At 31.3% G+C, this 26759-nt stretch overlaps 2 protein-coding genes across 4 annotated transcripts in view; one reads left to right on the forward strand and one right to left on the reverse strand.

Moving 5' to 3' along the window:
• LOC126749002 (phosphate carrier protein, mitochondrial-like) overlaps positions 1-26759 on the forward strand; it is a 101200-nt gene that overhangs the window by 41859 nt on the left and 32582 nt on the right. The gene's annotated exons all lie outside the window — the stretch shown is intronic.
• LOC126749023 (structural maintenance of chromosomes protein 2-like) overlaps positions 4395-26759 on the reverse strand; it is a 445423-nt gene continuing 423058 nt past the window's right edge. Inside the window, exons 2-9 of one of the 3 annotated variants that reach the window (XM_050458635.1) lie at positions 21226-21434; positions 11126-11289; positions 10912-11065; positions 10714-10833; positions 10279-10623; positions 4898-5041; positions 4593-4794; positions 4395-4530 (exon numbers count right to left, since the gene is read on the reverse strand). In XM_050458635.1, the coding sequence (XP_050314592.1) occupies positions 4472-4530; positions 4593-4794; positions 4898-5041; positions 10279-10623; positions 10714-10833; positions 10912-11065; positions 11126-11289; positions 21226-21345 (1308 nt within the window). In that variant the 5' untranslated portion in view covers positions 21346-21434 and the 3' untranslated portion in view covers positions 4395-4471. Of the gene's footprint in view, positions 4531-4592; positions 4795-4897; positions 5042-10278; positions 10624-10713; positions 10834-10911; positions 11066-11125; positions 11290-20550; positions 20591-21225; positions 21484-26759 lie in introns of those variants that run through there. The other 2 variants (XM_050458628.1, XM_050458643.1) reach the window with 2 other exon arrangements.

The raw sequence follows: 26759 nt of genomic DNA on the forward strand, positions 1-26759 counted from the left end.
TGGCATGGTTACCGCATAGACAAACGTGGATATGACAAGGATGGATAATAGAAAAGTATGTTGTATTTATCGTGGCGCCATCTTTACTAAGTAAATACGCGGGTTATTTAAAAAAGATACAATTAGGTAGAGTTTCTTGTTTTGCTATGTGAAAGTGAAAATCAGAAACCCTGAATAGTTTATTACAGACTTTTGGTCTGACAATGCATGCTGCATTCCAACAAGAATAATGAGTAATAGTGACCATTCTAGTACAACCCTAGTTCATTTTTGTACAAATCTGTCCTGAAATAATTATTTGTATTTTGTAAGATAGGTCTTTCAGATCATCAGGCGTTTTGGTTGAAATTTGTTATTTGAAATTAATATTTATCTAGGATGTACAGAAGTCGCTTAATAACTGAGCGCAATTATTCTCAATGACTAACTGGAATAGCCTTGGGGTTGATTGTGTTTTATTTGAGTATTTTCTTTCAAAAGTTCAATAAATGTTTGAGGTTTGTTATACGGTTTTTAAAAACTTTTTCGAAAACCAGATGCTTACTTACATTTCTTTAAAAAACTCGTTCTGAATAACAATTTATTAGAGAAATAATTCAAGCAGCTAAGCAAATATTTTATAATAACAGCATAAACTTTGCTTCAAATAGGCCATCAAGAAAAAAGAGAGAGAAAGTTGTCAATAGTTTTAGAGGCCTTAGATGGCATTGTTTATCTATTTTAAAGCCTGATAAACTTATCGATAAGTAAAAAAATAGTATATCGTATCGCAAAGAGTATTACCACAGATGTATATACACATATGCGGATATGTGCGGAGCTATATACATGTGTGGTACTACGCAATATGCAGTTCTGTATCAGAGTTTTTACTTTAGGCCTGTAAATTTTGAGGAGCTCAAGGAAGTAATTCAGTCAATAAATAACAAAAGATCTTTTGGTTAGGATGACATGACAGTTTAAGAATGCTTTTTGACTGGTTTCTTACATTACAATACGACCCTGCATGAAATCTCCTTACTGATGCAATTAGTACTTCCATTAGAAGGAACAAATTTTTGGCTTTTCTAAAGAAAGGCTCATTGTGTCCCTTTTTATGGGAAGGAACAGAGAAACACCATCTGACTACATACCAATTGCTATTTTGCCTTCACTTACTAAGATAATTATAAGAAGATAACATACCGAATATTTGGCAAGAAGCAAAATAGTCTTTAATTCTTCGCAATTTGGCTTTTCAGATAATAAAGGTATGTTTCGGTTGCTTGCGAAGAATGTAATATCTGAGTATCAATGATGGTGAATGTGTTTCTGTGGTATTTTGCGACATATCTAAAGCTTGCGATTGTGTTACACAGGTCTAGCCTAGTGTATTAGCCCTGTTGCAGATGATACTAGAAGTTTGTATAGTATCACAAAGATATCTATTTCCTAAGGTATATGATTAATAAAGATTCTAAACATATAAAACTCTAGTATGAATCTTTTTACATTTCACATCTTCAAAAAAATATTTTGAACTTTAAATGTAAATATTCTTAGGGGACAAATTCACAATTTAAATGATTGGAAGTTTTTACATATTATTATCGACTACAAGCTGGAATTTGAAAATCATATAGGCAATATATATATCTGCTCCTGTGTCATCAAGATTTATACAATTTCTACTGTGGGGAACGAAGCTGGTGCTGTTGTGGCAAGAAATGTTTATTTTCGTTTCGTCTAATGAATCGCATTTGAGATATGTATGTGTATGCTTTTGCGGCTTATGCTCTACAGCATTATTTAATTTACCTTATAATTCTGTATTGGTTCTGCAGAAGACAGCAGTGAGATATATTTAAAAACTTGCTCCCAGAGATTCATGCTGTCAATTTTTTACCATGGGTAAAGTACTGACATTGGTATGTATTTTTATCATAAAAACCATCTGCTTAATGCTATTCCTATTCCTTCATCTATTTCCTAATGTTTATAGACTTTGTGCATCTCACCTAACAAGATTACCAATGCCTCACATTTACTCTTACTGTTTTTATTTTCATTTATTTACATTACTACTCTTTTGTTGAATAGTAAAAAGATATAATTTGCCTCTTGCCTTGGGAGAACTTAGAAAGTTCAGATTTGGTGACAAAAAAATGTTTGAATTGAAAAATTATTTCATTTGGTTTTTACAGTATTGATGAATATGTAGGTCATAGATTTTGACCAATTTCTACTATTTTAAAAGTTTTTTCTAGGCTTTGTTTTGTAATACTAAACATCTCTTTAAAACCACAAAAGCACAACCAAATACTTCCCACTGTAAGTGCTAAATTCCTGGTCTCACAATTAATAATAATTTAAAATGTCAGGAACACATCAGAGCTCTTTCGATAAAGCTGTCTCCTAGTTATTATGCCTTGAGCGCTTTCCGATCACTTAGACCCACTTCTACCCCAGAAACACCAATTGTGTATCTGTTTACCTCTACTTGCGTGAATTTCACATTGTTTCTGGAATAGCATTCTGGGATTTTTGTAGTCCTACAACCAGTTTTTCTTTAATATTTATTTATCTTATAGAAACGAATATTTATAAAAAAAATGAAAATCTGTCAATCTGCAAAAATCAAAGCAAATGAAAAATGTATAAAAAAATCTAGCAACCCTCAACAAGCTACCAACCAACTTATCAACAAAAAAACTAAAATGAGACGTTTGACCCAAATTCAAAACTGAATACAATCAGTTTTAATAACCAGTATAATATATATCTTACTATACATTTCCTAAAGTTTTCAAAACCAACTGAAAAGATAGTACCTCCCTTCACGAATAAAAACTGATGACTGCAACAATTATCGACCCATATCTCTGTTGACAATATTGTCAAAAGTTTATGAACGTATTTTAAAAAATCAAATTAACAAACACTTCCAACTGAGTCTGACAAACTGTTCGCCATAAATCGATTTGGATTCCAAAAAAAGTTCACAGCTTTAGCTATTGACCATTTCACATAAATCTTAAGATTTTGAGAAATATCTTAATACTCTTGCTTCATTTTTCGACACCACAAAGGCCTTTGACTGCTCACACATAGCATCCTCTTAAAAAACTATCTTTTTACAATTGGCAAGATGACGCCACTCAGCTTCTTGACTCGGTATCTCTCTAATCGTGATCAACATGTCTATTTCAACAGATGCAATTCTAAGAAACGCTCTCTCTGGAGTTTGCCATTTTTTATAAATAACCTAGTGTACTCTGAAGGTGAAGAAGTCAAGACCGTGTCATTTGCTCATGTCAAAACTTTTTATATGAGCTTCAGATCACCAGTAAGAAGTTGAACAAGAATGACATTGTACCCTGTCTCAAAGTAGAATGAAAGCTAAATTTCAGGGCGTACATTTGGATGCTGGATTAATCTGGAAACAACACCTAAGTAAAATAGCAAATGTCATCAAAATGCAATCATGATGGTAGCCATACTTATTTTTTATAGTAGATAATTATTTTCCCAGGTATGAATTATCCGTCATTTGTATTATTTAAAGACATTTATTTGTACATCTATAATACAAGCTATAAAAAGAAATACTAAAAGAATGTATTAGAAATGGTCCAAGCCTGGAAAACAAAATAGTTGAGATATCTCTATAAAATGGCAAATTAATTTTAAGGAAGCTTGATCTTAATATTAAATATTAATGAAAATAGTTATAATTTTGAAGCATTCCTCAGGTAACTCTGTAGGAGTTGCAAAGAAATCTTAAAAATAGATTAAACCTTATGATTATGCGAATACTATTTTGCTCAAAGCGAGGATATAGCTCATTCCAGCCCGTTACAACCCCAAAATACTTTGTTAAAATTAAATAAAAAATAAATTTTATAAGCCCCGTTTTTAGTTCATAAAGGCTCTATGAAAGTATTTTTTACAATAATATCACTACCTAATTGATTTTTTTTTGTAATTAACATTTAAATTAAATCAAATATGTTTAGGACTGGGTTTCTAAAATTCCCAATTAAATAATTATATCCAGGGTTGTAATTCGCGTTGTTTCATTCAAAGAAAATCCAACCTCTATTCGTAAGAGACTTGTACCCTTTTCTGATTTTAAATGCACTGAAAGTGTGTAATACTATTGTGCAAAGTTAATTTGTATTAGTAAGAGCAATATTTATTTATTCTCTGCAAATGAAAGTTGCTCTTAATTGAACACCCTAAACGGAGTGCCACAAAACATTTTTTTAGAGGGCTGTTAACTTCATTTAATGGGTAAATAAATTATTAACATATAAAAAATATATATATATTCTAATTACGAATAGAAATAAATCTCTACTAAAAGCTAAAATTAAAATCAGTAAATCTAATGTTTAAAAACAACCATCAAAAAACACAAATCAAAACTATTTTATTATACTATTTTATTTACAAAGGAAAAAATAGTTTAACCCTAAGAACACACCTCTTTTTACTTCCTGTTATTAAGATATCCACCTTGGCTCATTTTTTGCGATAGTAGAGCATTTACTAAAAAGAGAAATTAGTAAGTTTATAATAGTATTGTTTTATTAACCGCTTTTGTTACTTACTTTTGTTTAATTTCTTAATTTCCTCTTCCATGTCATGAATTCTCTTGTTTGCGGAGAGTAAATCGCGCCGCATGTTATCAAGATTTTCCTTATTAAATTTGGACTTGTAGTCTTGAAATGATTGCAAAATTTGGTTCATTTTGCATTTCTGCTCTATTATGAATTTCTCCTTCTTAGATAAGTCATCTTGCAGTTCATCCACCTAAATAACAAACTATTTAATTACAATTAAAATTGATTTTTACACGCATATTTTTAACTCGAGAAATGTCGTTTCGTAAAAATAAACTATCTTCAAATTTTACCTGTTGTTGCTTTATGTCAAAATGGCCATTGAACTGCACAAGCATATTATTTGCCTGTACTAAATCTTTTGAAAGTTCGCTGATTTTGCTGTCCTTCTGTGTTACGATTATACTTAATTTTTCAAGATCTTTTTCCAATTCAGTCTGAAATTAAAAACTAATTAAAACTCATGGTCCACATACAGAGGATGATCCTAAAATGACGTTTGTCTTTATTTTCTGACCTTAAACTTAAGTCCTTAATTTAAGTAGTCCTATAATTGGAACATTTGCTGAAAACTCTTTATTTTACTCTTGACACGTGTTTGTTATCCTCTTCAGATGTTAGGATTTTCAGGAGAAGATTAAAAGTAAAGTAAAATTATTTACAAGTGGCCTTATATACCAAAGATGTAACCAATAGAGCGAAAAAATGCAATAAAGCATGGTCGAACAAATTTTAAACACTAAGTAAATAATGCAATTGACTATAAGGGATTGGACCTTTATCCCTTAAAAGAATGGTCTTTTTACTTTTGAATATTGCAAAACTTTCGTATGCATCTAATTTTCTATTATTATTAACTGTTTTAAGTAGTTTTAAGTGTTTTTTCAAAATTGGAGGTTTATACTTTTTTACTATTACGTTTAAAAAAATATATAAATACATAGCTCCATTATATCAAGATCAAGTCCTGGATTTGGATTGCAGTCAAAGAATGCAATGAATTGAATGAAACAATCAAATGATGAAATTTCATAAACAGGAAAAAATCAAACCAAAACTTCATAACATTACCTACAAACACAGGATTCCCGGATGTCGCAGAATAAACTCAAGAGTATAAGTATACAAGGTGTCCGGAAAGTCAACGATAATACTGAAGGGGCTGATGGAGCAACTCATAAGCACCCAGAAAAACATAAAATGACCTTAGTAAAAAATCGATGGTTTTCGAGATATTGGCACTTTAGTGGAAGTCACCAAAATCCTACTCTTGGATCAGACTTTCGATTGTCACGCCTTAAAAATAGATATTTTTTAGAATCTCTTTTTAGCTATGCAACACTGAATAGCCATTTTACTGATCAAAGACAAACATTAAACTAAACGGCCAAAAAATTTAATAAGAAATCTATTCTAAAATAAAGTATTACTTATTTTTATTTTTTAAACTTTGAATTTGACTGCTCATACTGGACCGAAAAATTGTACGGCAACCTGGCTAATACCTTAAAAACTTTGCTCATATATATATACAGGGTGTCTCACGACGAATAGACGCGATCAATATTTCGGAAACTAATTATTAAAAAAATTTGAAAATTTGGCAACATGGCACAGTCGATGAGGGCCACACAACTAAAATATTTTGACAGTTGTGACGTTTCCGGTTATACCGGAAGTAGGTGTCAACAATCGTTATTTTAAATATTTTTACATATATTTGTATATTTTTACATTTTTGAGTTCCACATGGAATGCTAGGTATATTTTATGTATAATGTCCTATACCTATGTGTAAAAATTAAAATGAAAAAAATCATTAAAAGTCAATTTTTTTAAATAGAAACCCCCTATTTTTATATTTTTTTCATAAAGATAATTAAAAATGAGGTTAACTTTATATAAGGTTATCTAGTCCAAAAATTAATAGTTTCCGAAGTATTGGCAGTTTAAATTTGGCCTAATATCAAAAGCCGTATAGTAACACGGGTCAAGAATTGTTGACGATTAGTTGATCATGACGGTTGTCATAGTAACCGCTAGAAGCGGCAGTAAGACGATGGATTATATGCATTAAATTTATAAGTGACTTGCTATTTAAGTTTTCTTCGTAAAAGTGTAATTTAATGTATAATTTAATTAAAAAGTGTACATTTCTGTTATAATCCATTATCTTACTGTTGCTTGTAGCGGTTGCTATGACAACCGTCATGGTCAACTAATCAACAATCCTTGAGCCGTGTACAACTATACGGGTTTCTTTAATATTAAGCCAAGTTTAAACTGTCAATATTTCGGAAACTATCAGTTTTTGGATTAGATAACCTTATATAAAGTTAACCTTATTTTTAATTATCTTTATGAAAAAAATATAAAAATAAGGGGTTTCCATTTAAAAAAATTGACTTTTAATGATTTTTTCATTTTAATTTTTAATGCTAGTTTTTGACCCCCCTAAATCTTTTTTGTAGCCAAATATTAAAATAGTCTTTAAAAGTGGCCCTTTCTTTAAAATAAAACCGAAACTAACCAATAAATAAAGGCTACTAAAAGGGAGTAATCGGTAGATATGTTAGGGCTTATAAATATAGTTTTTCACATGAAATTAAAAATATGTCAAAAACGGTTACACTTAGGTATAGGACATTATACACAAAATATACCTAGAATTTCATGTGGAAGCCAAAAATGTTAAAATGTATAGGGTGTTCCATATAAAATATCGAAGTTGACACCTACTTCCGGTATAACCGGAGACGTCACCACTGTCAAAATATTTTAGCTGTGTAGCCCCCATCGACTGTGCAATGTTGCCAAATTTTCAAAATTTTTGAAAAATTTGTTTCTGAGATATCGATTGCGTCTATTCGTCGTGAGACACCCTGTATATATCCACGACATCCGTAGGAATAACGGAAGATAACGAAAAAAATGATAGATCGTTTCGGTTGACATTTGCAACCAATTTTTTAGAAACCGTGTTACATAACCGAACCAAATTTCAGAAATTGTATAGTTACGGTAATCGGCACAACCGGAGGAACCGGTTAAGTTACGGAGCTTACCCTCTAATACATGTGCGAAAGAATGTTTTAACGAAAGTTTGTTTATTTCTTTTAAATAATCTAAGCCCAATTCAAGTATAAAGTATTTCTAATCTATCTTTAAATATTTATTTATTCATAACCACAAATCTCAATATCACACCGTAAAGTTATCTACTAAAAGGTCAGAAACTAAATAAGTCACATTTTCAAATTTTTAACCTTATCCAAAGTTTCTGTTTTCAAATATTTTAAACGTTTAAAGCCTTTAAGGGTTTAAAAAATTAATTTTAATTAGAATTTGTAATTCTCCTTGTAGGGCGATTGTAGATGTACAAAATTTATATATTCGCCATTGGCTGAAGCTTTGAACCGATTATTTTTGAGTGATTTACTTTATATAGCATGTCTGGTCTCTTGATCTTTTTTGCTTGAAGTGCGGTATCTAGCATAAAAAATTAAATCCATTTTTGTGCATTACTTTATTGCTGAGATGTTATTTTTTAATTTAATAGTAATTGCTGCATTTTTTATTTGGAAAAAAATAATGCATTGTAATTAAATCTTTTTCAAAAATAACAATGTATTTAAAAATACTATTAAAAAAACAATAAGCTAATAAATATTAATATAAACAAAGATCAACAAAGAAACATACCCAAGAACCAATATATATTTTCAATGATAACTATTTATAATGTCTGAATTCTAAGGTTCCAACAATATGTGCAAATACTGGAACAAGAATTACAATACATAAACTGGGACGTTTTAGGTCGTAGTGAAACAAGACTAAAGGAAGAATTAACTACCACCCTCAAATCTAGACACTTGTTAAATCAGAATAAATCAGAAACAAACTATATAAGGCGAATAACTGTGAGGAGGCCAATTATGGGGGATTTTAATGCTAAGATCTGCCAACACGCCATTATATCCCAAGCATGGATAAGTTTGGCCATGCTCATAGAAACAAAAGAGGAGATATACCATAAAATTACTGCAGAAATAAAAATATATACTGCATGAATTCCTTTTTTTGAAAGCTTCTCAAAAAAGCTGGACTTGAAGAAGCCTATGCGGTAAAGTTAAGAATGAAACTGACTATATCCTGACCAATAGAAATGAATAAACATAAGATTCGAAAGCAGTAAAGAATTGCAGCAACAAAAATATGCAACAGTTGAAGCTTTGAGCCGGAATAAAGCTACTTTAAAAGTATATAAAGTATATAACCAAATCAACCCATACAAAAGAAATCTAATAAAATGGAAATTCAAAAAGAGAGTATTATATTTAGCGATCGTAGGGAGATGGTGACTGCTGTTTAAGATTGCTACAAAAACCTGTCCAGTTCCAAAGTAAGGAGCCGTCAATATCAGAGGTAAATAATACAAAATTAAGGATCTGAAGAGATCCCTGAAATAAATATCGGAGAAATGGATACAGCATTACATCAAATGAAAGACAGAAAGAGTCCAGGCGAAGATCAAATACCGAGCGAAATTATTAAAATAGGAGGTGAGACGCTGATGAAGCATGTAATTGTTTCTTAATGAATGTTTAACAACACAAGAAAAAAGCATAACTAAGTGGCAAAATGCAGAAGTCATCCTGTTATACAAGAAAGGAGGCAGAAACAATATATCTATCAGCTTATTATGACACTTATATAAATTATTTACAAAAACTAGCACTATAAACCACCTACTGACACTTGCGTACTTTTATTGAAAAAGAGTAAATTATCTCACCAAAACATTTTACGCTTGCCTTGGAGGATGTCCTCAAAAAACTTGACTGACTAGAACACATGATTAATATAAATGGAGTGCGTCTAAACCATTTACAAGAGATAAGATTACAAAGATAAAGATTACGAGTACAGAAGACATCCAGGCAACTACTAACGACCAACCTCTAGAAGTTTTCTCAAAATATATTTACTTAGGCCAAAAAATTCAGCTTGGCGCAAGATTGATGGTCTTTATCAATCTTCTGAAATCACAAGAAGAATAGGCTTCTCCTGGGCAGCTTTTGAAAAACTAGGATTTATGCCTAAATCCTGTGAATTGTCTACAAATTTAAAAAGGAAAGTGTTTGATTGTGTGTGATGGCGGTGCTTACATATCAGGACAATGACAATTACTTGCAAAAATGGAGAAAGCTATAATAGCAATTAGTTTAAGGGATTAAGTTCGCAACGAGGAAATTTATAGAATAACCAAAGCACAACTGAAATAAAGATGGACTGGTCATACAGCAAGGCAGATTGACCAAAGATATGCACATAGGATAGTCATTTGGCGCCCAAGTGAGACCAAGCGAAGCATCAGTAGCCCCAGAGACCATGGCGAGAGAATATCCAAAATGTTACAGGAAGGAATTAGATCCGGGCCGCTAGGGATAGAAAAGCGTGGAAGATTTGGAAGACGCCTACATCCAGGAGTGCATAAACACGGACTGAGAACAAGTAAGAAAGAATATAAATAAGTAAATAAATAATAATACATTTAAGAGATTTATTATATCTAATTTTTTCAAAATTTGGTATAATTATTGTGGCCACTACTTTATGAGTGCAATGACTTCCGACTTTTACTATATCTCATAAACAAATGTCCATTTACCTTTTTATTTTCCATATTTCTGTTTGCAATTTGAAGGGTTTCCAAATTCTTTTGTAAATCTGCTACATTTTTCTCCAATTTAACCCTTAAAATATTTAAGGTACTGTTCTCCTTTTTTAAATCGTTAATGGTCTGATTACTTTCCATATTTTCCACTCTAAGATTTTCCATGGTTCGAATAAGGCGATCACTCGAATCCACTTTTAAATTATTCTCCTCTTTTAACACCTTTATCTTAATTTGTAGCCCTGATATTTGTTTATTAAATATCGAAATTTTGCCTATCAAATGATTATATATTGAACTCGATTTGGAGTTAAAGAACTTTTCAATATGTTCAAGACTCTACAAAATAACGTTTTTTTTTTAAATTTATCTATGTATCTACCGAAAATATAAGAGTATAAGACAAGTATGCGTTAGTATAATATCCACCTTACAAAATTGTTCAACCTCTGCTTTTTTTGCAACTTCAAGATCTTTTAAGTCTGCCTCTTTTTCTTGAACTAATTTTCTAGATGTTGAAAGTTGTTTCTGTAGCCTATTATTAACTTCCTAAAAATCATTATAACAAATATGTAGAAGAAAATTAGTTACTTAAAATATAATAAATATCTAGTAATAATAAAATACCTGAAGCTCATTTATTTCCAAATACATTTCAGATATAATTTCTTTGTGGTCTGTGGGCTTCAGTTCTAAGGTCAAATAGACTATGCTTTTTATTTTTGATTTCGTGAAGAAAACTAAGGTGCACGATTTTTCCGACAATTCACATTTTAAAAACCTAATTAAAACACAAAAATATATAAAAATACATATATGATTCATTCAAAAATTTACTTACAATTCTTTTTTCTGAAACTGATAAAGCATTTCCACAATATTGGTTTTAAATTCTGAGTAGTTGATATCCAAACATTGATTTACTCTCATAACTTCAAAATCCCCCAGATCCACATAGTCTGTAAAGTTGAAGGAATATTCTGACAAATCTCGCAGTTTAATTTGCTACAATACAAATAGTTTTTCCAAATATGCAAATTGAAACACTAGTGCTAAAACTTAAAAGAAATAAAAACTATCTAATAGCTTCGGTGTAACACATATTTTAATTCGATTTAAAATAAAGAAAAAAGGTTTTACTTTCACACGTCAACTTGATTTCTTAAAAATGTGAAAAGTAAACTTAAATAGGATTTCTTTTTTGCGAGAAACAATGAATTTTATATGTTCTTAACCAACTATTAAATGTTCTCTTTGAAATATTACATAAGTGTTAGTATAAATAAAATTTTTAAGAACATTAAATTTTGTCGTTTGAAAGAAAACCCCAAATAGCAAAGCAAAGTGTAAGTAGCATACTGCAGTCCAAAGTGAAACGTAAAAAATCATTCTGAAAGAAGGGTATAAAAAAAAACAAAAAAGCAGAGAAAAGAATTAAATCAGTTCTGAATAATGCAAAAACGTCTGAAGGAAAGATAAGGAAGATCTAAAAAGCAGTTTTTTTTAAATTCATTATTGCGTTATTATAATTTTTAGATATGGGAAAATTAGAACCTTAGGAACAAAACTGAAGGGAAAAGCAGTGTCATTCAAATGTCTGAATCAAACTGGTTAAGCTGGAATCTACCTGGGTTCTGTTGATAAGGTTGAGGTATAACCAAATATGATCAATAACGAAACATATTGTAAGATAGCTCATAGGATAATACAAAAAGAACTTTTAATGATCTGCCTAAGGTAATGAGATCCCAATAAGTAAATTTATTACTTTAAGACAAAATCACATAATTTTTCCTTGATAAAAGTATGTATATTATATATAGTATGTTAAAATGTCTCAACAAATTTATTAATACCCCTTGTCATATACTTTATTTCAGTTTACTCAATTCCAAGTTCTAATAAATCTGTAATTAAATATGATAAACTTCTTCATGTGACTTAAGTCTTTATTTCTAAGAGTTTCTAATATCTTCCTATATTTTTTTAAATAATCTTTTTCATGCTTTTTAATATTTTCTTTAGTGAAAATTGACACTTTAAATACTTATAGTTTACAGCTAGTCGTATTTTATTAAATGTATTACAAATTCCTCAAAAGCAAAAACACATTACCTTTAAATTATTAAACAAATCGAGTATTTGGATAATTCACTGCCTATATGTATATTGAAGAACATTAACTTTAGGACTGTTATTGTGACCCGAGTGTCTTTTAAGTATACTTTAGTTGCTAAAGTTCTTTATGAAGAAATACAGTAAAGAATTTACTGTCTGAAGTAAATTCTATAAATGTTGACTACTATTATTAGTTATTTTGAGGGGGGGAGACTATCCACTTTGAACCATCCTCCACAAACTCTGGCACAGCTAATCCATCGAGTTGCTAGAAATAAGGTTCCACAACCAGTCTTCCATCATCTCACTTTGTCGATTTTGTATATAGTAGTGTATGCAGCTGTGGGGTTGCCAAGCATATTATTAATTTTTTTCTTATTACTTATCTATAGAAATTTTTGCAATTGGGTCATTCTTGCTGTTATTATTTGTGCATTACCTCATTGCCAAAAAATTAAATTATTCCTTCTTGGTGGAATACTTCTTATATCAGTGAGTATAGTATATATTCTAATATAATTAGTAATTGCTGACGAATATTTTTTATGCATTAAGCAAACAGATTTAAGTATAGCAGTATAAGTATTGATGATAAGGTTAACAATTTTTCAGAAATAAAATTTTGTGTCAGTTATTTAAGTGTTAATGTCATAATATTGATCTAAGTTTGACTGAAGTATTGTTAATGCCTAAGTAGCTAAGTAGAAATGATCTAATGACTGCACAATTTTTAATGGATCAAGGACAATTTTATTTTTAATTTTCAGTTCAAGAATGCTATCATCTGTTTTTCTATTTATTATGGATTTAATTATTGTGGAAGACTCTTCCACATCGTTTTAGAATTGCATTTAACACAGTCAATTTTTTATTCATAAACAAGCTTTTTTTCCTCCCTTAATATGCCCTTGAACTTATTTCTACAAAGCTTATAATGTTCCCATGATTCAGGTGTATTTAAAATTTTAGATTTATTGTATTTATGGATTTTATTTTTATAAGCCTCTTTAACCCTTATATTAAACCATCGAATACCCCTCTGTCTCCCCATACAAGAGAGTGTCATTGGTGCTACTATGTCAAGACTACTTTTTAAGTTGCAGAGAACATTTTGTAAAATGATATCAACATTACAACTATTATATTCCCATTTACAGGTCACAAGGTACTTTGTGCATTTATCTATATCTAACCTACTTCTATTTTCCTTAGAGAAAAAAATATTTATTTTATTATTCTTTGACATAAGATTTACGGCTATTGTTTAATGATCGGAGATTTTATAGTTATATAATATTTGAGCCTCTGATTTAAAGTTATTTGTTATAACTAAATCTATGATTGAGCTAGTACTAGCAGTTATATGTGTATTTGTTTATGATTTGAATACCATGATTTGAAATTATAAATTAACTATGTAATTAAACTATGTGATATTTATGTAATTATATTATTAATTATTTATGTAATCATTAAACTATGTAATTACTTAGTATCATGCTCATTTTGTTTTTTCCAATGTATGAAATCCAATGAATTGAAATCTTCCAATACAATAATGTCCTATGCAAAATCGTACTGATGAAGCCAGTGCCTAATTTTGGAATAATCCAAAAATGCACTATGGCTGTTGTTTGGTGAATGGTATAATACGACTAGATCAAATTTGTTTTTAGTAAAGCTTATTTTTATATAGAAAAAACCAAAATTGTAATATATATTTTTTGTAGATAGTACCTGATATTTTAAAGGTTTTTTTTTATAAATGACTAATCCCCCAGTAGCTCTCAATCTACTCTAACTATATTATACTGAGAAATGCAACTCTAAGTCATATATTGCACTAGTTATATGGGTTTCAGTTAAGCATACGATAAGATTTGCCTTTCGATATGAAGAATTCAACAAGAAATAAATATCTGAAAAATAAAAGAAGAAAAAAACACCTGAATTTTCATCAAATGAATGTTCATTGTGAATATACTGTAAAACTACATAAATTTGCAATGTAAAGAATTAATAAATGATGAACAGCATGGCTATACAGGATAATTTTCTATAGTAACTAATCTAATTACTTACTAAACTGACAGGTGCCTTGGAGAGGAAGTAGGTTGATGCCATATTATGACTTCTTCAACGACTTCATTTGACAATGTAAATTACTTGCTGATGGTTAATGTTAATAATCATAGGTTTTTGTAATGGGTTTGCAGGGTAGGGTAGTTAGTTTTAGCAGGGTTTCATGACTGAAAGTTGAAAATAAACAAGAGTGACTGATGTAAACTCTGGAGTCCCTTAGGGAGGCCACTTTTCCCCTTTGCTATCTGGTCTATTTGTGTTTAAAAATTTCATTTTGTAAAAAGAAGAATAAGATTTTATTGGGCATAACGGGTCCATCAGGAGACCTATTTATTTATTTATTTACAGGATGTCCCCATTCTAACAAAATTACAAAATAAATTATATCCTAACCCTAAATGTATATAATTATTCTGCCATCAACAAATATATTAATAAGATATTGTATAATGAACTTAATCTACTAAATATCCATTTTCTATAAATCAACAATATATCTATCTAAATGTACATTAATATGTAGCAGCCCAAGATATATAAATAAGATAAAACAACCAGAAAAATTTAAGCACAAACCAACCAATTGGCCAAAAAAAATATAAAACAACTAAAAATCCACTAAGTCAAAAGCCTGATTAAATCTATTTCTCAACATGTGGAGTTGATTAATTGGAGAAAATTTACCATAGTTTGTATGGTGACATTCAACCAGAAAAAGGGACGCCTTTTTAAGGACTCTAGTATTGCACCTAAAGTTTATCCGCGATAACAATTCAGGGCATATAGGCATCAATCGCATTATTAATCAACTTGTGAAGAAATATCATCACACCTAGTTCGATAGTCCTCAAGAGACGTCATATTTAGCCTTGACTTAAATTCCAAGAAAGACTCATACATTTTATTGCCAAGCACAAGTTCTGAGAAATTTATTTTGGACCTTATCAAGACTGTAAATATGGTTAGCATGATAAGGGGACTAGACTATGGAAAAATAAGATATGACACTACGAATAAGTGTAAGATATAAAACTATGAAGGCAGCTACTGAAAAGTCTTGAGTATTTCTAGTTATAAAACCAAGAGTATGAAAGGCCTTACTAGACAAACTATCTATATGGGGTATGAAAGTCAGGGAACTGTCAAACAACACCCCCAAATCTTTAATTAGCGATACTCTTGAAAGTATATTACCATTTATGTGGTAGTCAAATGGGACAACTTTTCTATATTTAGTAAACGAAATGATAAAACACTTATACTTATTAAGATGTAAGCCATTAGAGACAGACCAATTATATAGAGAATCTATGTCTGATTGTATCATTAGGCAATCAGACAAGTTTAAAATATGTAAAAATAGCTTCAGGTCGTCTGCAAATAATAGGAATTGGCAAAATTTGATAATACTATAAATATCGTTAATAAATATATTAAAGGTGACCTGAGGCACGCCTGAAGTGGCCAAAATAGGAACTGAAAGTGAACCCGTTACATTAACAAATTGTATCTTTTTATGTAGGTAACTATTTAGCCAAGAAGAAACCACTTAGGGAAACCATAGCATCTTAATTTAAAAATGAGCAATGACTGTGTCAAAGGCCTTCGAGAAATCAGTATAGATGGACTCAACATGATGACCCTTCTCGAAAGCCCTGATAATGAAGTTACCTAAACCTATGTTGCTCGTTGATCAAGAGACCTCTACAATGCCAAGTAAGATATTTGTTCAGGATAAGCTCAAAAAGCTTAGGGATAGCAGATAACATAACAATGGGCCTGTAATCATTATTTTTTTACCAATCATCATTTTTTTTATCACTATTTTTGAATACAGGAGTTATTAAGCTGTCACACCATTTCTTAGGGAAAATTTGTAATTATAAAGACAAATTAAATAATATACATAAAGGTCTAGACAAACTTTAAACACATCTTTTTAGGAAATAAGTAGGAACATTATCAGGACCATAACTCAGTTTGTCCTTAAGACCAAATATAGATTTAAAAACCTCAGACAGGGTGAACTGGATAAAAGGCATGTCGACAGAATTTGCTACTGGAGAATTAAAGTTATTATTAAGTGAGATTAAGTGAGATATATGCACAACTGCCTCTGGCAGCCCACTGTTTTGACAATTTCAATTTCAAGATTTTATTGTCTTATGTAGGTTAAAATAGATAGTCTGTTTTTGCAAAATAAAGTACAGAATACTCTTTGATTTTCAAATAAATTTTAATGAACCATGTATATTTGATCAATAATCAGTTCAGTCACACTGGATGCTAGGATTTACTTTGAAGAATTGCAAGGATCTTTTATTGGTAATGTTTAAAGGTGGATTCATAAATTCCATACAGTATGCAGTTAAAAGTTAAAACGTAAGAAGTAAGCTACATGCAGTAAGAATTGTGCAAATTCATAATATATAAACGTAAGAAGTAAAAAAAACGTAGCCAAATTAATCCTATCTCTCTTTCTGAATATTTCCCTCTCTAAAATCCCTACTAGCCTTTTGATTAGTTATATTGGCGAACATTGCCGATCACTTACAATTCTGTAAGAAGTATGACGCAACAAATGAAATTAAACCGTGTCATATATTACCTCTCATACATACTTACCTCTTACAGCTCGCATCATATGGCAAAATATGAATAGCTCCATTTGAATATTAATAGTTTATTTTCCTTGTGTCATACGTGTTACTTCTTACTGCTTACTGTACAGAATTTATGAACCAGGCTTAAGTCAGTCTATGTAAGATTGGTCAGATCCACAGAATAATTCAAATTCAAATATATTTATTGTCTAACAGGAATCTAATCCTAATCACTAAGACAATATATCAAAATATAAGTAATAACAATTCATATATCATGAAAAATAATAATAATCATATATAAAAATATAACTAATAGGTAATCATAAAATATGTTCGAAAAGAAAAAATATATATACCGGGTGGTGCGTCGCCGAGCGGAACATAGGAAATCCCATGTAAATTTTAATGGGGTCAATTATTGGATTCCCTGTACATTTTACAGAAAAAATGTTAAATAACTTTTTGAAGAGACCAATCTGGCAAACCCTCGTGCAAAGTTTCAAAAAATTTTAATAAGCGAATCTTGAATTATTCAATTAAATGTAATTGCAAAATTACCAAATTTTCGGTTCAGAAACCAGACCACCAGCCACCAGCAAACAATTTGTTAAAAGGCTTTGTCAAATCTGACGTACAGCCGAATACAAGAAATGTTTTTTTTTTCGTTTTATTAATGTCACATCCATATATTCAAAGTAAGACAGTCACGTTAACATTACTTTTTTATCTAAACTTTTATGTAATATAACGATGAAGTTAAACCAATAACAATTATTATAATCGGTTATTAAAAAAATAATTTTATCAGACTTAGAATTTAATTAAACCAATAGCAGTATCTGAAATATTTAAAAATATTTTCCCATCAAGCCTATCTGGTCCATTTCAACCATTAAACCTATTGTTAGTAAATTCGAGTTCAAAGCCATAGCAATAAATAATTGTAAATATTAACTCAGAAGATCGAAAATAGATCCCAAAAAAGAGAGAACAGAACTCTTAATATTTTACTAAGTGTGGAAAAATAAAATAAAATACAATAACTTTTTTAAAAATAATACAGAATTACATAAAAACATCAATTAATCAAATGTTCAAACATACCCCCATTAACAGCTAAACAATATCCTAACCGATCATAAAATTCATTTCTAACGTTACTAAGTTGATATTGGGAAATTTTATTACATTCTAACGAAATAGCGTTTTGTAACTGATTTAGATTCTCAATTTTTACACTTTTATAAATGACCCCACAAAAAGAAGTCATTCGGTGAAAGATCAGGTGACCTGGCTGACCAAAGTATCCGGTACCGTGGACCAATAATATTGCCGTTAAAAGCATTTTCCAAGCACTCTCTAACCTTATGGGCCTGGCAACCATCCATTTGGTACCAGATCATTTGATCTTCCTGAACAACTTCTTCCAAGGCGGGTCCAATTTGATTTTGAAATAAGTGAATAAGTTGAATAAGTGAATAAGTGAATAAGTTGATTTAGCAATTCCAGGCAGCTAACCCAACCATTACAAAATTTGAACAGAAAAGGCAAACCTGCACAAATGGTTTCCTCATGAAGGGAAAGCATATTAAATCAAAAGATTATATAACAATCTTTTGATTTTGATAAATCAATTTGTCTGAGCAATTTAGCTCTGTCAACACAGGATGTTTATGAGGTTATTACATCCTCTAAGAATAAGCTCTGCGCTGGACCAAAGAAATGTGTTTGTGTTCTTACAAAACCAATACTGTTCATTTTTAACAAATCTCTAGGTACTGGTTCTTATCCCACTCTCTGGAAGAGAAGTTTTCTAAAACCCATTTTTAAATCTGGTAGTAGAAATGAAATTTCCAATTATCGGGCTGTGTGTAACCAATCTGAGTTGCCAAAGCTGCTTGACTGCCTGGTCAGTCATAGGATTGCCTGGAGTTTTAAATCTTTATTCAATCCTCAGCAATTTGGATTTATAAAAGGCAGATCTACTGATGCTAATTTGGTGCTGTATGTCAACTACCTCTACTGCAGCTTGGAGAAGGGACTTCAGGTTGACTCAATATATACAGATTTTTCCAAGGCTTTTGATAGGGTTAACCATGGGATACTCTTGCAGAAGCTTAGGGCTTTAGGTATTGTGGGGCCTCTTCTTCAGTGGATCTCGGGATTCATCAGAGGTAGAATCCAGATTGTTAATCTTGGAGGTACATGTTCCTCTGAAATTTTGGTGCCATCTGGGGTGCCATAGGACTCTCACTCAGGCCCTGTTTTGTTTTGCTTCTTTTTGATTGATTTCGTTTGGAAACTTGAAAATTGTGGTGTGCTAATGTTTGCTGATGATGTGAAGCTATTTAGGCCTATCACATCCCTTTCCGATGCTGTGCTCCTGCAAAAAGACGTTAATTTTTTCTTTGATTGGTGCCACTTGAATAGAATGTCCCTTAATATCAGTAAGTGCTATAAGATTACTTTTTCTAAGCAAAGAAACCCTATTGCTTTTCTTTATAAAATAAATAATGTAGCAATTGGTGTCAAAACAGAGGTTTCTGACTTAGGAATATTTATTGACTCCAGGTTGTCTTTTAAAAGTCACATCAATCAGGTGACTGGTAGGGCAATAAAAATGCTAGGTTTTATCCAACGGTCTACTCTTGCTTTCTTGTTACGCCCATCTTGGAGTATGGCTCAATTGTGTGGTCCCCATCATATAACTGCTACATTGAGCAGATTGAAAAAACTCAAAATAAATTTTTAAGGGTGGCTGCTTTTAGATGTGGTTACAGGAGACAGGAGTATTACTATCAGTGGGTCAGGGATAACCTGAACTTACCCACCTGAACCCACATTAGAGTCATGAAGAACATTACTCGACTTATGTTTTATGCATAAGCTTTTAAATGCTACTATAGATTGTCCCGAGTTATTGTCTCTTTTTAAACTTAGGGTGCCTTCCAGATTGAATAGACAATCAGAAATATTTTCAGTCCCATTCCACCATACCAATTATTATGGTATTAATGAGCCAATTACATGTATGGCTCGAAGTGCTAATGGTCTGTCAGGACAGATAAGCTTTTTTGACTCTAGGATTACATCTTTTAAGGGGCAGGTAAAGAATATTATTTCATAGGGGCTTTAATTAATTAACTCATCTACACCTTTCATTGATTTATAGGTAGTTTTGTATCTGAATATATATGTTTGTATAGGTATGCTATGTAACACTTTTGTAAATGGATTCCGTAAATAAATAAATAAATAAATCTGCTGAGTAACAAGTGCTGATTGTATCCTTGTTTGGGATAAATTCCATCAGTTTTAAAAGCTATATGTTTCAGAAATTTACATTGAACAAATTCAAGTCTAACAATGTGAACAGTATAGTTTGGATACCAGAGTGGAGCTACATAAAGTAATTGCGATTTTATTAGGGAATTAAATAAGATGATTCTACTTGATATACTGTTGAAGTCTGATGTAGATCTTATAATAAAACCAAGAGATTTTAAAGATGACAATGATATTATCTATAATACAAAAATTAAGCTCTTGTCAATAGTGACACCCAAATCACGAACATAATCACAATTAGAAATAATTGTACCATTTAATGTATAGTCCAAGCTAATTTCATTTTCAGCAAAGAAATGGACATCTTTTTACACTTTTCAATAGACACCAAGCCTATTAATCTTGCACCAGTTGTAGATTGAATTAATATCAATTTGGAGAAGCAAGCAGTCATCCCAATTAGTTACAATGCGAAATATCTTTAGGTTGTCATAATGGATTCAAGATTGCTTGAGAGAATACAAAACAAATTTTTGGGGTATTGTAATTACAGGTTTAATTTCAGTATCATTTCAGAACATGATTATTCTCCTATTTTACACACATTAAATTTGATTACCCTAGATATAAGACATATTTATGAATGATGTTTTCCTAATTTATAAAATTTTAAATAATATTGTATCTTTTATATTTGCCAGAGAACACTTAAAACATTTTAAACTCCTTAAAGGGATTCTACTAAAAATATTTAGTTTATCTGTTGATGTGATGAAATAGAGCTTATTCAAAGTAAAATATTGAGATGAGACCAATATGTAGATAATAATTTTTAATAAATATTTACCAGCTTATCACCAAAATCAAAAATATTTATGTTCAAGTTTCTTTCTTCCAACAGACCATTCCTTTGATATATTGGAATAACATGATCTCCCTTATATACAATCTGTTCATAATTTGGCATCTTAATATAGATTTATATAAAACAAAAGCCAGCTCTGCTAGCCTAGCCGGGCCCATCCAAATTATAGTAAAAAGATATTCTTATGTCGGATGTCGGCATCAATTAATACTTTTTCGTCTGGGTACAGGTTATAAAATAAAATGACAAAAATAAGCATCAAAAAATAAAATAAACGTAAAAAAACTAGGCAACAAGCCAAACAAGTTATTAGGAAATATACGGGAGACAGAGAAAAAGTACAGTTCTCTTTTAAGGTGTGCACACACTATTTTTTTTACTATTACTATTTCTTCCTTTGAAATGTTTATTTAACAAAAAATATAGTTTTTTAAGCGCATCTTATCCTTATATAAGTTTTAGGATTTTTCGTAATTATTATTACTTAAAAAATAATATAAGTAATCAATAATAATCGTGATTACTGTTCAACGGTGAAAACGTCATTTGTCAAGAAATGTTTATTTATCTTCTATATTTATAAGACTGAAATAAACTTGCTACAAAAAGACGTAAACGATTTAACTAACTTAAATAAGATGTTAGACTCCGTAAAGGTGTTGGAAGTTGAAAAAGATACCTGTTGTTCCGACATTTGTGCATTGAAGGAACAGCTACAGATATCTAAATCTGTTGTTATTAATTCTCCAACACAGCTACCATCTAGGCCAAATACACCTGACGATAGTCGACCTCGGCTTCTCTTTTTTGGTGAAAATTGTAGCAGAGTGTTCCCAAAACATTTACGTTTAGAGTTTGAAGCTTACTACAAGGTCCAGTGTTTCCTGAAGCCGGGCAGTTCAAGCAGTGAAGTGATTAGGACAGCATCAAATTTAGTTAAGGACTTTACGAAAGAAGATTTTTTAATAGTAATGTTAAATGGAATTTCTTCGTCATCTGATGTTTTAAAAAATTTAATTCAAAATCCTGTTAATACAAACACTTTAGTGATGACAAGCCCTTATACTTATTTAAACCATAATGTTATCTATAATAATAAGGCCCTTTATCGTATTTTTCATGCAAATAATATTAATCTGTATGGGATTTTAGAGTCTAATCACGCTAGTAACTTTGGTTCAGACTTGGCATCATTATTACATGCACATATTTTCAAATATTTTAAAATTACTATTTCATCGAATAAATTGTCTTTGAATCATCAAATTAATGAGTCTGAACTGATTACTGATCGTGAATTGAATTCTTATTTTTTATAGACATGTCCACGAAGGTTGAATCTCATTCATGTTCATATTCTACTAGTAAGATTGAAATTAGCTCTTCGAAAAGCTTAAGTATCTTTATTCTTAATATACAATTCTTAAGAAACAAGATGGATGAGCTTCATCTTTTGCGGGACACATGTAATTTTCCTGATATTGTACTTCTGACTGAGCACTGGTTGAGGCCTAGTGAATGTTTTTTAATATCTGATTATGTTCCTATATCAAATTTTTGTCGTCAACAATCGATACATGGAGGAACCATGATCTTGGCTAGGCAAACAATTGAAACGATTTTTTGTAATATTGATAAGTATGATAATCTTGTGTTAAACAATGTTTTTGAATTCTCTCTTTCTTTTTGTAAGCGTTTTAATGTATATATTCTTTGTGTTTATAGGCCACCTACAGGAGATATTGCTATGTTTCTGGACAAACTTGATTCTCTTTTATCCCAGTTGTCCCTACACTCTAAGGTTATATTAGCTGGTGACTTTAATATCAACTACACTGATGAAACCTTGCCACGTACTTCTCTTTTAAGTATTTTAAATTCTTACGAAATGCACGTTCTTTCTCCCACACGAATAACTTCTTCATCTGCAACTACAATTGACTATTTCTGTACAAATTTTGATGACGTTTTATGCACAGTACTCCCATCTGGTATTTCCGACCATGAAGCTATTCTTGCTAAAATGCCATATAATACTGTATTATCTTCATCTCATTATATGGGAAGAATTTTCAGCAGCAGAAATTTCAATGCTTTTTCTGCTGCTACAGCTTTGGTAAATTGGAATGCACTTGAAACGGCTTCTGACCCACATCATCAGAAATACCGTAGTCTGTACAGAAAGACAATTAAAGCAGCAAAATCTAATTATTATAGGGTTCGCGTAAATATGTCATCAAATAGGCAAAGAGAGTGTTGGTCGATTATTCATGATTTTAGACATTACCATAGAAAAGTATCTGAACCGGAGTTAAGACCTGACATTTTAACGACTATTATTGTAATATACCTAATATCTTGCTCAAGGGCATCCCTAGTAACATTGATCCCTTACACTTCAACAAGTGTCGGTTGAGCATTCATTTTTCTTTCATCCTGTCGATCTTAACGAAGTAAAAAATGAAATCAAACGCCTAAAAAACCATAAATCATCTGGAGCTGATGGGATATCTTCGAGGTTGTTACTCTTTTTGCCTGATTCAGCCTTAAATGCTTTAGTTTCTGCCATAAACAATTCTTTACATATTGGCATTTTTCCTTTATGTTTAAAAGAGGCAGTGGTTATCCCTCTTCATAAGGGTGGAGATTTGGATCAGCCTTGTAATTTCGGTCCCATTTCTATTTTGTCTACCCTCTCTAAGATAGTTCAAAAACTTGCAAAAAGCAGAATTTTGTCCTTTTTACATCATTATGGCATTTTGTCTGAAAATCAGTTTGGATTTCAAGCCGGTAAAGGGACTCATGATGCTGTTTTTAGCTTTTTGGAGAGCGTCTATGTGTCCTTGAATTCTGGAGAGTCATCGGCGGCAGTGTTTTGTGATCTATCCAAAGCATTTGACTGTGTGGATCATGGAATACTGTTATCTAAGCTCGATAAATATGGTTTAAGGGGCGTAGCGTTGCGGTGGCTTGAGTCCTATCTATCAAATCGTACTCAGAAGGTTACAGTGTCTGGGCGTTTGTCTGCTTCTAGATCCCTAAAATGCGGCGTTCCCCAGGGTTCAGTGTTGGGACCACTGTTATTTTTACTGTATGTGGATGACTTGAGTTCATTGAAACTGCAGGGCAAGGTGGTTCAGTTTGCTGATGATACCACCATACTATGTAGCCATAAAAATTCTGATTATATTAAGACTTGTATCCTTGAAGACCTTCAGATTTTATCAGGGTGGTGTGCTTCCAACAGGCTTGTGTTTAATGTAAGAAAAACGTCTATTATGGGGTTTAAGTGCGATGTTCAGGGTCTGATGTTTGACGAAAATTCCCTCTTGCAGAATAAAGAGTGCTGCAAGTTCCTAGGAATTACTATTGATGGTCGCCTTCGGTTTGAAGATCATATTTTACATTTAGCTGGGAAATTATCTTCTGGATGTTTTGCATTAAGAATGGCAAAACAAGAGCTGGGAGGGGTGGTTGCACGTTCAGTGTACTTTTCACTTATTGAATCTCATATTCGGTATGGCTTGCCTTTTTGGGGTTTAACCAATAAGGAGCTACTTAACATTGTCTTTGTTATTCAAAAAAGGCAGTTAGATACCTGTGTTCTGCTAAGTTAAGAGATTCTTGCAAACCCCTCTTCATTTCTGAAAAAATCCTAACTCTTTTTTCACTCTTTATCTTAGAAACAGCTGCTCTTATTCACAAAATTCCCGAACTACCCTCTGACACTGGCCATTTGACTCGTCGTGTAAATGATGTTCCCCTACCTATTCCTACGTCTTCCCTTACCAAAAACTCTTTTATTATTATTAATTTACATAAGTAAAAAAATTTACAATCATGTTCCTCTATGTGTTTGTTAGACATATATCGGATATTAAGAAATTTAAAAGAGAATTAAAAACGCTTTTATTGTCTAAGGCATATTATAACCTGGATGACTTTTTTAATGATAAGTTTTAACCTTGGACATGTTGGCAAGTTTTTTTTTTCCTTTTTTCTTCTCTAGTTTTGTCAACAAGTTTACCTTTATGTAGCAATTGATTGTTTTATTTAGTTATCTTTAATTCAAGTATGTTCAAAAAGTTTTGTCTTCTTGTGTTTAATTTTGTTCATTGTTTTGTCAATTTTTGAAATTGTATTTTTGTTTTGTTTTTTTTTAGCTTGTAGGATGCTATCGCGTAGGATTTGCTTGTAGGATAGGATCTTGTGTACAAAGATTATTCTTACGTAATATAGCACATTTTCTTTCTTTCTTTCTTTATTATAAATATTTCTAATTTATTTGTATGGAGTTTATGCACGAACTTAATAATATACCTAATGCATATGGCCCCCACACCCAAAAATGACCACTGACTGTGGCCGCCATTTTTATAGTGCTTGTGTCCTTTTGATGTTGGTCACTCTGAACATTTTCAGTGTTGTCTACAAAAAATATATTAAATAACGGTTATGAAGTTGACGACTCTGACGTTTGACGTGTGATCTGTCAGAAACTAAATTTATTTTCTTATTGACAATGCTTATGTTTTTAAACCACTCACATAATAAAATTAATTAATAGAATTAATTCTATTATGTCAGTGTTCTCATTGGGATTCCAAACTCACGCACTAAAATCTCGACACGATCACTCGATATGATCCATTCTAATATCAAAATCCATTGGAAAAACTTTGTGGCACTAGGGCGGTACCGACACTGGTTCGGTTCAGTTAAAAAACTGCACTGTTGCATTGCCAATAGTTTTTAGATTTAGCCTTGAGGGGAAAATTTAAAAATTAGCTCTTGGTTAAGGTTATGTTTTACGCTACTTTCTCTTAAAATTTAGTTTTTTCAGTTCGCGTTATCCTTCATCCCATCAACACGTGGTTGTTCGTCCTTCCTATCCTTTAAATCCCTTTCCCAGACCCTTCCCAACCCCATGCCGGTGGTAGCCGATCCTATTCACGCCGGTAACCAGGCCGGATGATGCCGGATGCATCGTGGGGGAGGCAACATCGTGCACTGAAAAGTTTCGATTGTGATTGGTAATTTAATATAGTGAAAGTGTCCATTCGGGGAACATATCCGACGGTTTTTCCGAATCTCCAAATCGAGCTAACAAATTGCGTCGTAGCAGAGCCATCAATTGAACAGAACAAGATTAAGAAAATTTAGTTTTACTTATCCAGCGAGGACGCGCAAGTTGGAACAAATTCATTTCACAATTCAGGGGTGTGTTCGAAAAAAAAAACGCTCGGACACGTCAATTTTTATTTTCTATCGCGATTTTTTTTTATGGTAAATTCATGTATACAGGGTGAACCAAAAATAAGCAACGACCTTCAACTACAATTTTTTAAATAGACAATTTTTTATTTTTTATTCCATTTTTTAATTCCGCATAGAATTTTAAGTATATTTTGTATACCATGTCTTATACCTAACACTAACATTATCAATAAATTTGCAACTGTTTGGGTTATTTGGGCATATTCAAACATGTTTTTCATAGTTTTTTAACAGGTATA

This window comes from Anthonomus grandis, chromosome 2 (genome assembly GCF_022605725.1).
Source record: "Anthonomus grandis grandis chromosome 2, icAntGran1.3, whole genome shotgun sequence".
Taxonomy (NCBI): domain Eukaryota; kingdom Metazoa; phylum Arthropoda; class Insecta; order Coleoptera; family Curculionidae; genus Anthonomus; species Anthonomus grandis.